Here is a 13,878-nt window from a genome sequence, read left to right as displayed (position 1 = left end):
CGAGCACCCACGTTCACATGCAGGTGGGGAGGCACCCAGTCCTCCTTCCCCACGTGGCGCCCCTGAGTGGGCGAACAGAAACAGAAACAGGCTCTTGTCATAACCCTCCCTGAGCAGCTCAGTGAGCCGCCATCTGTGTGGTGTGGCTTGTTTTTCACTTGTGTGTGTGTGCGTGTAATTGGAGTCGTCCTCAAACACGCTAATTTGGGAAGTTTCACTATATTGTGCTTATGTCTGTTTCCTATATGGAACTTATTTTTATGGCCCTAGTATGACCGAGTAAAAGCCTACCTGCAGCGAGCTGTACTGTAGGGGGTTCTCAAACAACTGCCTACTGCACACTTTATAAACCTCTTACAGATGTGAAAATCTAACTGGAGGACGAGGTTCCTGCCAGGGCAAAAACAGAATGCGCTTATCACACTGTGGAAAGGCCTGCGATGGAGTTCCTGGAAGGTCAGCAGCCATCACTGGACCAGATCCTGTTTATCTCCCCATGTGGGTCATGCAGAAAAACTGCATGAGACTAAGGTGGAGCGCTTCGCGGAAAGAACACGGGGTGTGTGTGTGGGGTGTGTGTAGAGCCACAGTTAAATACAAACCTTTAATTCCCCACCACTAAACAGCACGCCTAAAGGGTTATACATTTGAAGAGGTAGCATGATGTGTGTGAACGCTCTGTCCCGGCCACCTGCTGTCCGTGGGTTGTGGCTGAGCCACCTAACCACCCAGGCCTCGATCCCCACCTCTGGAAAATCGGTCTGAGCCTCCGTGTGTCCTCACAGAGGAGACAGGCTGTGCACAGGGCTTTGTGACAGTCACAGTGACATGTCTCATCATCAGCAGTGCCACTGTGGGTCCGCAAGGTGCTCGCGGCCGAGCCGGCCGCACACGGTGCGAGGCGTGCACTTCTCACCCACAGACAGACGCCCTGCACCCATGCATTTCCTGGGAGCCCTGCCGGCTGCAGAATAAAATGACTTTCCGAACTGGAATGAGGCTCTTTAAAGTAAAAGGTTATGTGCTGCCTGCCGCCTGCAATGGGGACACCGACCTCTCAGCAACTTCTGTCCTGAAGGAGCTAAATGTACAGAGGTCACCACACCCGCGGGTAAGGAAATGCAGCATCTGCTAAAGAAGGCAGGCGTCTGTCGAGGCATTTGTAATTTGCGAAGACTGGAGGTTTACTGCTGTAAACATGAAGCACCAGTACTCCAAGCTCCTGGTGTGCAGTAAAAGGGGGTGAACTTCTTGCCCCTAAACAATGGACGATGCCGGCCGAGTGAGGCTCTACCAGATCTTGTCAACAGTCCTCCTGCTGCCCTCACTGCATTTACGGCTGAACAAGAAAACCCAACAAATTCCATCAACAAGCAATCTTCAGAGAAAAGCATTATCTTGGCCTAAATTCAAAATTCTAATTCTGATTTAAGTTTATTTTAAAATAGATATAACTAGGTTTTAAAAAAGGTTTGTGGTATGCGTGGTTAAAATTCCTCTAGGTAATTTTAACCTAAAAACACCCATGACAGATACCTAGTAACCACGGAGCACACAAGAGAACCTCTCAGGGCAGAGAGCCCAAGGCAGCACCCACCCACCCCACGGGGATCAGATGCAGCTGTGAAGACCAGCCAGTACCCTTTCCTGCCTGCCCACAGGAAGCTCGTATTACACCATAAGGGTAGGAGCAATAAGGAGGTGGCTAAATTTGGCCAAAGTATAAGAGGGGCCAATTTGGGGGCCCATTTTCAGAGCTAACAGCCTCTGATTGAAATCAGTTTTGATTTGGCTGAAATGGGTTACTGAGGGGGCCCAAACACCTACAACTTGCCCATGTCTGCATCTGAGCACCATGCGGAAGTAGGAGAGAATTCCTGGCTGGGAGCGCTGGTTTCTCAAAAAAAAAAAAAAAAAAAAAAAAAAGGCGGACAATGATGTCATGTGATTTGCAAGCTCTTTCAAGGCACTAATTTTAGGTAATCTTAGCAGATGAAATTTTAAGAGAAGAAACTTCCTTTCAGAATTGGAGGTCATGTTAAGCAGAATTTCCACCAAAAATCACTCTACTTTGAACAACTTGATTTTTTTTTTTTTTTTGGCCTGGGGTCTCAGTGAACGTTACAGCCAGGAACCTCACAGACGGCCAGGCAGGATTGGGAATGTCCATGCAACACTGAGTGAGGGCATGAAAGGGTCTGCAGTCTCGGGCTTTCTGAGCTGCATGACCGTCTCCTGCCTCCTGGATGTGGCACTTTCCCCAGGGCTGTGTTTTCTACATCAGATGGACTAAGAGCCAGGGAGCAGTAGTTCCAGAGTTTGAATGATACTCACGTACACATTCTAGTTTAACACGTATTTGCTTTACATATTGCACATAATCAGACACGAAGGTGTTGACTTCTTTTTGAGAATACCCCAGTTATGTTGCTATGGATAAGACCTGAGCAAAGTGTCATTCCAGGAAAGCTAAGAGGACTGGGGATCGGAGACCCACAGTGTATCTGGCAAAACCTGTTGTCTGTCCATGATCAAGAATGTCCTGGGTGGCCGGGTGGCTCAGTTGGTTAGAGCGCGAGCTCTGAACAACAGGGTTGCCGGTTCGATTCCCACGTGGGCCAGTGAGCTGTGCCCTCCACAACTAGATTGAACACAACGAGCTGCCGCTGAGCTGCTGGAGGGGCAGCGGATGGCTCCGTTGGTTAGAGTGCGAGCTCTCAACAAGGTTGCCGGTTCAATTCCCACATGGGATGGGGGGCTGTGCCCCCTGCAACTAAAGATTGACAGTGGTGACTGGACTTGGAGCTGAGCTGCACCCTCCACAACTAGATTGCAGGACAACGACTTGGAGCTTTTGGGCCCTGGAGAAGCACACCGTTCCCCAATACTCCCCAATAAAATTTATAAAATAAAAAAATGTCCTGTCACTAGCCAAGTATCAAACGACAGTGTGAGAAGTGACAAGAGGAACAATTCCAGAAAATTCCACTTTTTAGCAGATGCACAATAAAGAAATATTTTTGAGGTGATTGGGACCCACTTTCTAATACATCCTCATTTAGAAGTAGAGAGTGCCACACTTTACATGAATAGAACAATTTCACTCCTAGTCAGGTAAGAGGCTGCTGCAGTGGGAACCAACCAAAGCTTTTACAAATATGTAAAGAATAATCCATTGAAAAGAGCACATGCATGAGATATTTTAGAGAAAGCCACTGTACATCTCAAACGGATGAATCCATGCTGCTGGGAAAGCCCCCCAACAGGACGTTGGGACAGTACAAGAGTAATGGATGGGGGAGTATCATCAATTAAAAGGTTAAAGGAAAAAACATTACAATCTATGGTTTCCCCAGTTTCGAAAGACATCATCAGGTAAAAATTGTTCATTTAAATATTAGCCTTTTTACTGTATACATTTAACTGAAATCCTTAGTTTTGAAGATCCAATATACAGAAAAATGGACCATTTCAGAAAATTGGTCAAGTTTAGATTTCTAAGAAAGGGTTAATCAAAATGGGGTTTACTTGCTGCAAACACAAGTTTAGAAATGAGTGTGGCTTTTAGATCAGCCAAAGTTAGGAAAAGGCATCACCCTCTGGAAGCCAAGGTGTCCCCTCTAGGAAGAGGCGGACGGAGGGAGCGGACCACGCTGACAGTGCCTGGAGGACGTGAGGGGCAGACCGTGTCCCCCCGAAGATGCCCATGGTGAGGCCCATAACCATCTTCCAGGATGAAGTAAGGGAAGAAGAAAGTGCTGAACCAAGTGGCAGGTCTGCTTGGAACTTCAGAGCAACGTCAACTTCTAAGCCCAAAGTCAAGGATGCAGACCAATGAAAACCAGACCTGTCAGAAAATGACTCTGGTCTCTAGGGGGTCTTGACACACCGACCCCTCAGAGGCAATGCCGCACACAAGTTGTGCAGAGGCTATTTTCCTGGTTACAGTTGGCCTGTTGGAACTGGAAATATGGCAAACGTTTGCAACGAATTCCTCCTTAAGAAACTCAAAGGAAAGGTGCCATGTTCGGATGTGCTGGTCAAGGTCCAAATGCAGTTAATCACGTTTGACTATGAGGGAAATACGGTTTCAAGCCGTGAAAAAGATGCCGTAACCAAGTGGGTTGAGTTGTTCTTGCTAATTTTGTCCACTGTGAGGTCCTAAGAACTATTTGTCCAGGAGGCACTGTGTGGATGTCACTACAGACGGCAAAGCCGCTAAGTGAGAGGATGCTCTCCGGGAGCTACAGGCCACGAAGACAACGCCAAGAGGCTGGTGGCGGGAGGGCTAGTTCAGGAGGTCACTGAGCATGAGCAGGTGGTCTATGGCACTAGGGCCTTGGACAGGGACCCTGGAAGAGACGACATGGTGTGAAACACAAGGCCACACACTGACAGCCTGCCTGGCGCAATGGGGTCAGGGCTCGGGGCTGGGATCCTTGGAAAAGGAGTCAAAAAGGGTCTGAAAACAGCATGTTCTCTACATTGCTGACACAGCCATTTGCAAACAAAATGGAAGCCAAGCCATGTGCGGTGACGATGTTTGTAACAGGCGGTAATGAAACACAACTCTTTGGGGCCCTTGATTCTCATCATGCTGTAGATCCATCTTTAAGCCTGGCTTCCTTTCCTTACACACCCAGAAGTCTGCTCTCACTAGACTACTGAAGGTTTACTCTGCTTCCTGTAACTTGTGCCTACTTCTTCCAAAACCTGTCTAGGACCTGCCCACGGTTCATCAGATACGTGAACATAAAAGAGGAACGCCCTGCTCAGGAGGTACAAGTGTGGGGACCAGATTCATGCAGAGAAGTTACAGGCGCAGAGGAGAGGGACAGCAAACCATCCGAGATGTGTGTGCGTGCAGGTAAACTGCCTGAGCTCCTGCCATTCTAAAGAGTATCATGGGCCTGACCGCAGTGGACTGAAGGAATTAGCTGTCACTATGGTAGCTTTTTGTCATAGTGCTACTTAAATATCCATATTTTAAGTAATCATTTCTATTGGCTTTCAAAATATGAATTTTTGACTTTTTAAGTTACAATCATTTCTTCAGAGTTTGAGTAATTGTTAATTTCTCTCCATGAGCGTGCGTATCTGCAGAGAACACATTTAAGCTTTGGGAAATCAACATGGAAAGGACGATATGAAAGAACTAGAGATGATGAGGGGAAAGGCAGAATGGGTCACCCAGAATAGTGGCTGAAACCCCGGGGACCTGCTCACGTGTGCACAGGTGGTTCTGTAAAGACAGTTTTCTTTCCAAATGACACATCCTTTTTGTTACTACAAAGTGAATAGATTTGTAAAACAATGATTTTCATTAAATCTTACTTGAGTTCTTGGGAGCTGGTGGCCAGCATACTTCGAATGCTTTTGTCAGCCAGTGGGCAGCCCGACAGACTGTAAGACAGGCCAGAAGAGTCAGGTGAGAAGCCCCTCTGAGCAGCTTCCGCTCCCGAACAAACACAACATAAAACTGAAATTAAAAAGTTTAATGCAGAAAAGCGATGGGCAAGTGCTGTATATTGAATTTTTTTTGTTTGTATAAATAACTCTGCATAGGTTTACATGTAAATTTCAGAAAACAGGTCTGTTAATAAACCATCTTTAAAATAAGGTAAAATATTTGTGCTCTTTGGTTTAAATGTTGTAAAGAGGTTTCCAAATTTAGGTAGTTCATTTAAAAATAAAACACATTATACAACACACAAATTGGTATGCTTTTAAAGGTCGACATACAGCACTTAAAGGGTTGACACATAATTCAACGTTTTACTTTGACAGCATTGTTGAGGTAAGCTGAAAACAATAAATTGAAAAGACAGAATCCACCATGAGAAAAATGAAGTCACACCTTCTATGTGAGGCGTAATTACCAGTCACATGACCACTCCCATCACACCTTGGTGTTGGACATCTGCCACCAAACAAAAACAAAAAACAGCCAAAATAGTAAGTATGTTTAAAAAAAAAAACTTTAAAAAAGTTTCATTGTTTCCAGTTTAGCTGCAATGTCTGCATGGGGACTTAAGCGCCCTAACGAAAAGCTGCAAAATGCACGGGAGTAAATGAGAATGGCATCTCTGTAACAGCGCATCGTTAAAACACGCGAGTCCACGCGGCTTGTCACTCTACAGAACCGGCAGCTTGAGACATTTATATGCTGCGAATGTCGCATGCTCAAACGGCAAGGCATATACAGATCGGTTTTTAAAAATAAGCCAAGGAAAGGGAAAGTTAAGAAGAGCGACAATGTCACCTCACGATATGCTTACGTTATTAAGTCCTTTTTGTTCTCCTTGCACTGGGGGTACTTGGGCTTGGGGCTGGGGATGGTCACCTCCCCCGGGTACCTTCTTTCTTCCAGAGCTTCCTGGAAGGGATCCAAGTCTTCTGGCTGCAGACAAACCACAGCTTCAGGGCCACAAAGATGATAATTCAACACACAGACCAAAAACCACGCGGCCATGGGCTGGGGCTGGCCGCCTCTCATTTTCCAACGTTACCTTTAAAATCAGATGTACCTTTGTTCTGAACATGCAAACTGAAATTTGTTAAAGGTATGTCTTCTGTGGCAGACCTCAATCTCGATCTCATCAACTGCTCTAAACTCCTGACATCACGCTAACTCGTCACTGGCAGGGCCTTATTCAGGGCTCCGCGGGCCGTACCCTTGGAGGGACATGGTGGTCTGTAACAGGGACTGCCTCCACGCTGGTCGTGTAGGCCGGACCTACAGGTCCTGTGGCCACACCTGATGCTCCAATCCCACGCTCACCAGCATGCAGAGCAGGGTGGCACCCGTAACTGCCAACTAGTCTACATATGAGCTCGGAGTCCCCAGGCAAGGGACGACCAGCTTAGATTCGTGCTGCAATTACAAATTATTCCTCTGCAGCATTTTCTTCTTTGCAGGACCTGGGACCAACCGCAGGCACCCAGAAATTCCCACAGATGGCAGCATTCAGCAAACGTATTTCAGGAATACTTGGGTTCTTACTCCTGTGACAGACAGTGTGCGTGATGAAAATACTTCTGTCGATTTCTGAGGGCTTCATACTAATTAAAATAAATCTGGAGATTCAAATACCATGCCTTATTTGGGCGTCACGATTTAACACTGTAGAAGAGAAACAATACTCTGGAATTTAGCTCAGCACTCAGACCCTATTGCTTTACAACGCCTGGACACTTAAATCAATTTGAAGACTAAAGATAACACAGGCTTTGGGGTGGAATGGTCTTATAGACAGGGATCTTCCCCGCAATTCCTACAAATAGCTAATGTTTCCTTTTCCTCCATCTCCTTGCTTCTGTAAGAAATGCTTTGATATCGTGTTTCCCTGAAAATAAGACCTAACCAGACCATCAGCTCTAACGCGTCTTTTGGAGCAAAAATTAATATAAGACCCGGTCTTATTTTACTATATGACCAGGTTTTAATAATAATATAATATAATATAATAACTACCCAGTCTTATATGAATTTTTGCTCCAAAAGACGCATTACAGCTGATGGTCTGGCTAGGTTTTATTTTCAGGGAAACATGGTAGTAGTCTCCCCCATTGTATTAAAAAAGAATTTTCATTTTTCAGTGAATAGAGAAGACGTCATAACTTTCAGAATCAAGCACTGGAGAAAAAGTCAGTCCAATAGAGAACAAGTTTTTCTTCGTTTCTTTTCTTAGTCTAAAAGATTTTAGACCCATCTTAATAATCTGAATTTGAAAGTTGTAACTGCTTTAAAAATCTGTTCCTGACATAGTGTTTTGATAATACCATAGTCAGTAAAGATTTCGGTGGCAGTGTTAAGTGACTTACGGCTGGAGTGTACTCTGAATAGTGACGTTTCTTAGAGAGCCCACTGTACTTAGCTTCAAACAGCTGGCTAATTATTAGCCCAAAGTTAGCCATTTACGTATTTAAGGCTCACTGCAATTCTCCATCTGTGAGGAAAACCCTGTGTGATAGCAATATGTCATCTAGAAAAATGAGCTCTGCTGTTTGTACTTTTCTTAGAGAAATCGTTTGTAAGAAAACACACTGGTCTAGAAAATAAAATTCATCACTTAAGAGGCGATGGTTTGTTTCACCAAATCAATGTTAGTCACAAATCTCTCCTGAGTCAACAAAAAAATGCATTCTAAGCTCTCGTCAGCTAAAGGTCATATGTGAAGAGAAATGACATTGTGTGTTAGGCATGTGCCCGCGGCATTTTGTCCCCAGGACACCCCGCTTTCCCTGGGGCGGCAGAGGTGGGCTCATGGGAAAGGACATACGGTGATGTCTTTGGAATCGTCCTCCTCCGCCCTGCGGGGTTTCATTTTGGTGTAGTCCACAGGCAGGTCCCAGCACTCGCCCTCGCTCAGCGGGAAACATCGGCTATTCATTACAGCCTGCTGCTGTGGGGACATGGGCTCTAGGGGGGTCAGGATGGGGCAGCAGCCCTCCCGCGGCCTCTGCTTGTTCATGCTCAGGTCCAGAGTCCCGTTCTCGTCCACGTCCATGTCGGGGTTCTGTGGGCGGAAGGACACAGTGACAAGGTGCCACCCCAGACCGCAGGCCTGCCTGCAGCCAGCACAGTGCAGGGGCTCAGGCCGGGCCCTGGGTCCTGTTCTGTTATCCCAGGCTCCGCAGAGGCACGGCTGTTTGTCCCATCGCTCTGCTGATCTATTATCTACCTGTCTGCCATCCATCTATCTGTCTGTCTATCTATCTATCTATCTATCTATCATCTATCTATCATCTATCTATCCATCCATCCATCCATCCATCTATCTATCTATAATTATCATTTATCTGTCACTTATCTATCTACTTTAATCTGTTATCCACCTATCACATCTGTTACCTATCTCAATACATCTCTGCTTCTAGCAATATGCCTGCTCAGAAGAAAATCAAACAAGTGTCTAATTTCAATTCCATGCTAATTCAAACCTAGTAACAGATCAGAATTTTGATGTGTGTGTACGAGTACGGAATGTATATTTATCCTTAAAGTTACACATACTAAAAATGGATAAACACTTAGAAGTCCTCCTGTGCTTTCACGGACGCTAAATACTTTAAGACTTGGAAAGGAGGAAAACACAAGAATTAGAGGGATGGAGAGAGAAGGGAGAAGGAACTAGAATGTACTTTCTACTCCAAAATCCTATGATGGAGAGAATTTTCCATTTCAAGAGCAGGAGATGTGTAATCGCAGTTGAAAACACCTCTGCTGCAGCGAGTGGGGTCTGACCTGCTCAGCCTCAGCAAACCAGCAATTTAGTCAGGTGGCTTAAAGAAAAATCAAAGAGGAGGTCCAAGGTGACTTCCTTTTCTTTTTTTTTAAGATGCTTTGAAATAGATCAAGAATTCTTCAGAGCTTGTCTCTCAGGAGGAGGGAGAGAAGGAAGGACGTGTGAAGGAGAGAGAAGAAGAAAAATCAAAGTGCCCTAACAATCCCACATTTGTTCCCAGAGTTACACTCTTGTGAGCAGAAATGTGACTTCAGAGCAGGCGTGAAAGCTGCTGCCCACGCACATGTCTGGCAGCTCTTGCCTCTGCATGCAGCAGCGGAGGGCAGATGCTGGAGTAAAACCTCATCCTGGGCTTGTGCCTTGATACATTATGGGGTGCTAGTCTTCCTGAACTCTTTTGGTCACACTGCACTGATACCAAGTGTCATACTAATTTAGCTTTCATAATACTGGATTTAAAGCTCTCTGTCTTAGTTTAGTTTTAATAAAGTGAAGAAAACTGGACGGGGTTATGGTCTTTTTTTTTTCTTGCTACAGAATTGCTTCCATGCTGGCCTAGCACTCAGCAGCCCTGATCACCATGGAAATTGCATGCGCCTGACGCTTCCCCCAAATCTAAGAATAAAAACGTTAATAGGAAAAGGCATTGTATAACATGAAATCTCTGACCTTCCTCCCTTCCTACAAATTACACTTATTTGTAACGACTGGCAGGGTTGTAAGGCCACGGTGCGTGGCCAAGCAGCTCCAGGTAATGGAGCTGGACCCTAAGTGTTCTGCAGAGAAGTGACGACCCCATGTGCCTGCTCACCGTCCTCCGAGAGTCCCCGGGGGCCTGAGACCCCGGCCACCTAGTGGCCTCGCCAGGGCCAGCGCTCTGCTGCAGCCTAACAGGCTGTCCTGCTGTCAGCACCAGAAAATCAAAATTATAACACCGGCACCAATGCTGCCTACTGTTTTAGCTTCTGTGATGTTTCTGAGCTAATGAAAGCTGGCTGTCACTGCATGACTGGACAGCCCTTGTGGAAATCAGACTTCCGCGTTCTTTGTTCCCTCATCCGGGGACGGCCCTACCTCTTACTGGACAATCCTCCTTGTGTTTCAAGTTCAAAGCATATTGCTTCTGTAGCTTTCTAGTCTCCGTGGGGCCGTGCGGCGCGCTTGGTTTACGGAGGTGGCCGCGCCGCGGGCAGGGCGGTGCACTGACGCGTGCTGGCCGGAGCCCTGGCGTCCCCGAGCGTCTGCCTGCGGCCCACGCCCCCCCCCCCGCCCCGCACGAGCGCCCCCCCCCGCACCAGCCCCCCCCCCGCCGGCCGGCGTACCCGCGCGGGGCACAGGTCCTGCGGCTTGGGGGGCAGGTTGTGCGGCATCTCGCGGCAGCGCGTGGACAGGTTGAGGATGGCCGTGGCCGCCATGTGCGCGGCCTCCACGTCGTGAGTGTAGTCGAAGCTGCTTTTGCTGCACGTGCTGCTGGCGCTGCTGCCGCCCCCGCAGCCCAGGCTGCTGCTGCCGCTGCTGGGCGCGTAGCTGCTGGTGGTGCTGCTGCTGGGGCTGGCGTTCTTGCAGTACCGCTTCGCTGGGGAGACACGGGCACGGGTGACTCGGGTCCCCGCCGCGGCGGCGGCGGCCACGACCGGCGCCCTGCCCCCCCCCCTCCCGCCCGCGCTGACTCCCGGGCCCCCCGGGCCCCGAGCGCACGAGGCGCCCTCCCCGCCGCAGGCCGCGCGCAGCTGCTTAGGTCGGAGGCGGCGCGGGCAGCGTGCGCTGGGCAGAGCAGCGTGGCCAGGCCCCAGGAGGGCGGCCCCCCGGCAGGGCTGCTCCTGGCCTCACTGGGCCGCAGGTCGCTCCTTGCAGCCAGGAGGGGCCGCCGTGGCCAAGTGGGGCTCCCTGTCCTACGTGCGCAGGCCGGGGGCCAGCTGAGGGCCTGCGCTCTGGGAAGTGGCATTCGGCCGGGTGTGCAGGCCAGACAGAGCGACTGAAACACCCCTTTCCGTGAGAAAAGTCTTATCCTGTAATTCTGAAAAGGGCCACGCGGGGGGAAGAGTGCTGGCCGAGGGGGGACTTGCCCCACCTGTGGTCGTGGACACACCCAAGGTGGACACACACACGCACGGCCGCTCCGTGAGGCACAGAGGCCACTGTGGGCCATGCCAGCCTGCTCACAGGAACAGCCGTCCCCTGCACCCAGCGGCCCTCTCCAGACCCTGCTGAAGAGCCAGCTCACTGACAGCCACACGGGCTTCAAGAGCCAGTACGCTCTTGAGAGTTGTTTCAGTCTCCTTTCAGACACAGATGGGGAATGTCCGACGTGTGATTTGTGAGGACGGGTTATTATCACTGCCAGGGTCACTGGGATCACAGGGGTCAGATTTTTCACTCTGAATCCTGGGAGTGAGGGTTACTCAGAGGTGAACCTGGGGGGGGTGCTGGAAGACCGCCCACAAAACACCTCCCTCGCAGGGTCTCAGACCCGCCATCGGCAAGCCTCCCTGTTTCAAAGCACATGCGTCTCTCGCACCTTCTTCCCAAAGCCCACGGGGCTCCCTGTGTGAGCATGAGCTGCGGTGGGGACATGGGGACGTGTGTGTGTGTGTGTGTGTGTGTGTGTGTGTCAGAGTTTCCAGCTCTGCGAGTGCCGTGTGATCCGAGAAGCCGGATCCCCATCTAGATAGCTGTGAGTGGTAGCACGGCTGTCCCTTGCTGGAAGCCGGCCTTGCTCTCGTGGTTGTCCCCAACTTTGTCATTCACGGGTCTGGAACCTGAGCAGCCCTACTTAGGAGGGCTCACAATGGGGAGAAGAAAACAGAGCTGAACCAAACGACACAGCTCACCAGCCGACCCCCACTCATCAGGAGCCATGCCAAGGACTCACCCAAAGCACCTGCTCGCGTACAAATGGACAAGGGACGAAGCTTTCGCCATCGGTAACTTCCGACTTTACCCAAAGCCCACACTCTCTGACCCAGCAGACCAGCTCACCACTGCCACCTGGCTGCGCGGCCACGCAGTTGCTGCCCCTGCCTCGTCACAACCCCTGACAAAAGCCACAAAGCCACCACACAAGCAGGTACCCTGCAGAGCCAGTTCCCCACACTCAAGGTTGCAGAGCACGTGCAAGAGATGCAGGTAAGCAGCCTGCTTCTGTCGTGTGCACCTGAGTGAGTCAGCCCGAGGACAGTCGCCACACTGCAGGTGTGTCTGCCATATGACCTTTGTTCTCCGTGAATGCGCCCTGTCTCACCAGCACACGGCAGGGGACTCGGGGGTGGAGGGAGCCCACTGAGCCCCCCTCCAGAGGCCACCCCACGGGACCTGCCCCGTGGGTTCCAGAAACCACACCGAAACAGCAATGCCAGTTCACAGCCCAGACACTCCCCAGTTGTCATAAAAGCAGGAATATAAAAGTTCTGGGAGAAATGAAATAATATTTATGAGAGGTCTGTTTTTTTCCTAGTGAGGGCTAGCCACTGGTTCAGAAAAAATGTGGTCCACATAAATAAGAAAAATAAGTTTTTTTCTGAAATGAGTGACAAGCTTAATTTTTAAAAGAAAGTAAGCAAGCAGGACAACAGGTGTCTATGCAACACATTGTAGCAAACTTTGGTAAAATGTCTAAACCCGAAGGTTCTATTTCTCTGCATTATGCCCAGCTGAGGGGCTGGTAAAGGATGTGAGCAGGTGCATGGACGTGGACCGTTTGTGGATGGGTCCTCAGCTCACGTGAGCCAGGACGAGCAGCTAGGACAATATTCGTTTCACACGGGTACTTGCACTAAATGTCATCGATCACTTCTTGTTATGTTCCAAATGTAAATAGAGTCTCTATCCTTCAGATTTTTCAGGTGATGAAGGTCTTCAGTACTAGTAATTATCACCTATTTGGAAAACATTTACAAAACGCGGGTCACTGTGCTGACACCAGAGGGCGCCACAGAGCCGCGCATGGGGAAGGTGGATGCCCCAGTTCTGCGCGTGGGGCGCTTGTCCCCTCCTCCCACCGAGGGAGCCTTTCTACCAAGACAAAATGCACGTTCTCTTTCTTTTGGCAAACAAATCTATTTTCAATGAAATCATTTTGCAATCAATGAGCAGACAAGAATTTCATGTCTTTGGAGGTGCCAGCACATCACTGGGAAATTCGAGGCCTTGTGGCTGGTTCTCTGCAGCCCCCACTGTGTTTGTCAGCCCCAGCGGGTCCCACACCACACTGAGAAACAGCCCTTCAGGAATCTGCCCGCTCTTGCAGAACACAGAGAAACCACATGAGAAGTGTAAATATGGTAAGTCAAACAAGGACAAAGCAGACACCTTCCCTCCAGGACCTCTCCATTAACCTGCCCCGCTTGCGAGTCTTACTGTGTGTGTGTCTCATTACCCAGGAAGGTCCACGTCCTTATGGATTCACCTTCTCCGGGAGGGAATAGATGAATGCGGCTGTACTCTCGGAATTCCCATGAAAACCAGGGAAAAAGGAATACGGCCCAAAATACGCCTCCTAAATGTATCCTCCTGGGTGGGACGTGGCAACCTGCCGGCCTAACTGGATTCAGGCCGTGCGCCGAGGTGCGTCACATGACCCTCAGTCCTTCTGCACCCTCCTCTGTGTTTTATCACAGGTGGACCTGAGAAT

General features: G+C 49.2%; 1 protein-coding gene across 16 annotated transcripts in view; it reads right to left on the bottom strand.

Moving 5' to 3' along the window:
* The window catches only part of MYT1L (myelin transcription factor 1 like), a 368,814-nt gene that overhangs the window by 54,597 nt on the left and 300,339 nt on the right, over positions 1–13,878 (bottom strand). For 13 of the 16 annotated variants that reach the window (XM_081068000.1, XM_081067996.1, XM_081067997.1 and 10 more), the window contains 5 exons: positions 10,571–10,824; positions 8,283–8,519; positions 6,279–6,400; positions 5,858–5,920; positions 5,335–5,403 (listed from right to left, as the gene is read on the bottom strand). In XM_081068000.1, coding sequence (XP_080924126.1) covers positions 5,335–5,403; positions 5,858–5,920; positions 6,279–6,400; positions 8,283–8,519; positions 10,571–10,824 — 745 coding nt within the window. The remainder of the gene's footprint in view (positions 1–5,334; positions 5,404–5,857; positions 5,921–6,278; positions 6,401–8,282; positions 8,520–10,570; positions 10,825–13,878) is intronic. The other 3 variants (XM_081067992.1, XM_081067995.1, XM_081067993.1) reach the window with 1 other exon arrangement.

Source organism: Rhinolophus hipposideros (assembly GCF_964194185.1).
Source record: "Rhinolophus hipposideros genome assembly, chromosome: 12".
Lineage (NCBI taxonomy): Eukaryota > Metazoa > Chordata > Mammalia > Chiroptera > Rhinolophidae > Rhinolophus > Rhinolophus hipposideros.
The sequence above is the reverse complement of the archived record's forward strand: the minus strand, read 5'-3'. Positions and strand labels throughout refer to the sequence as shown.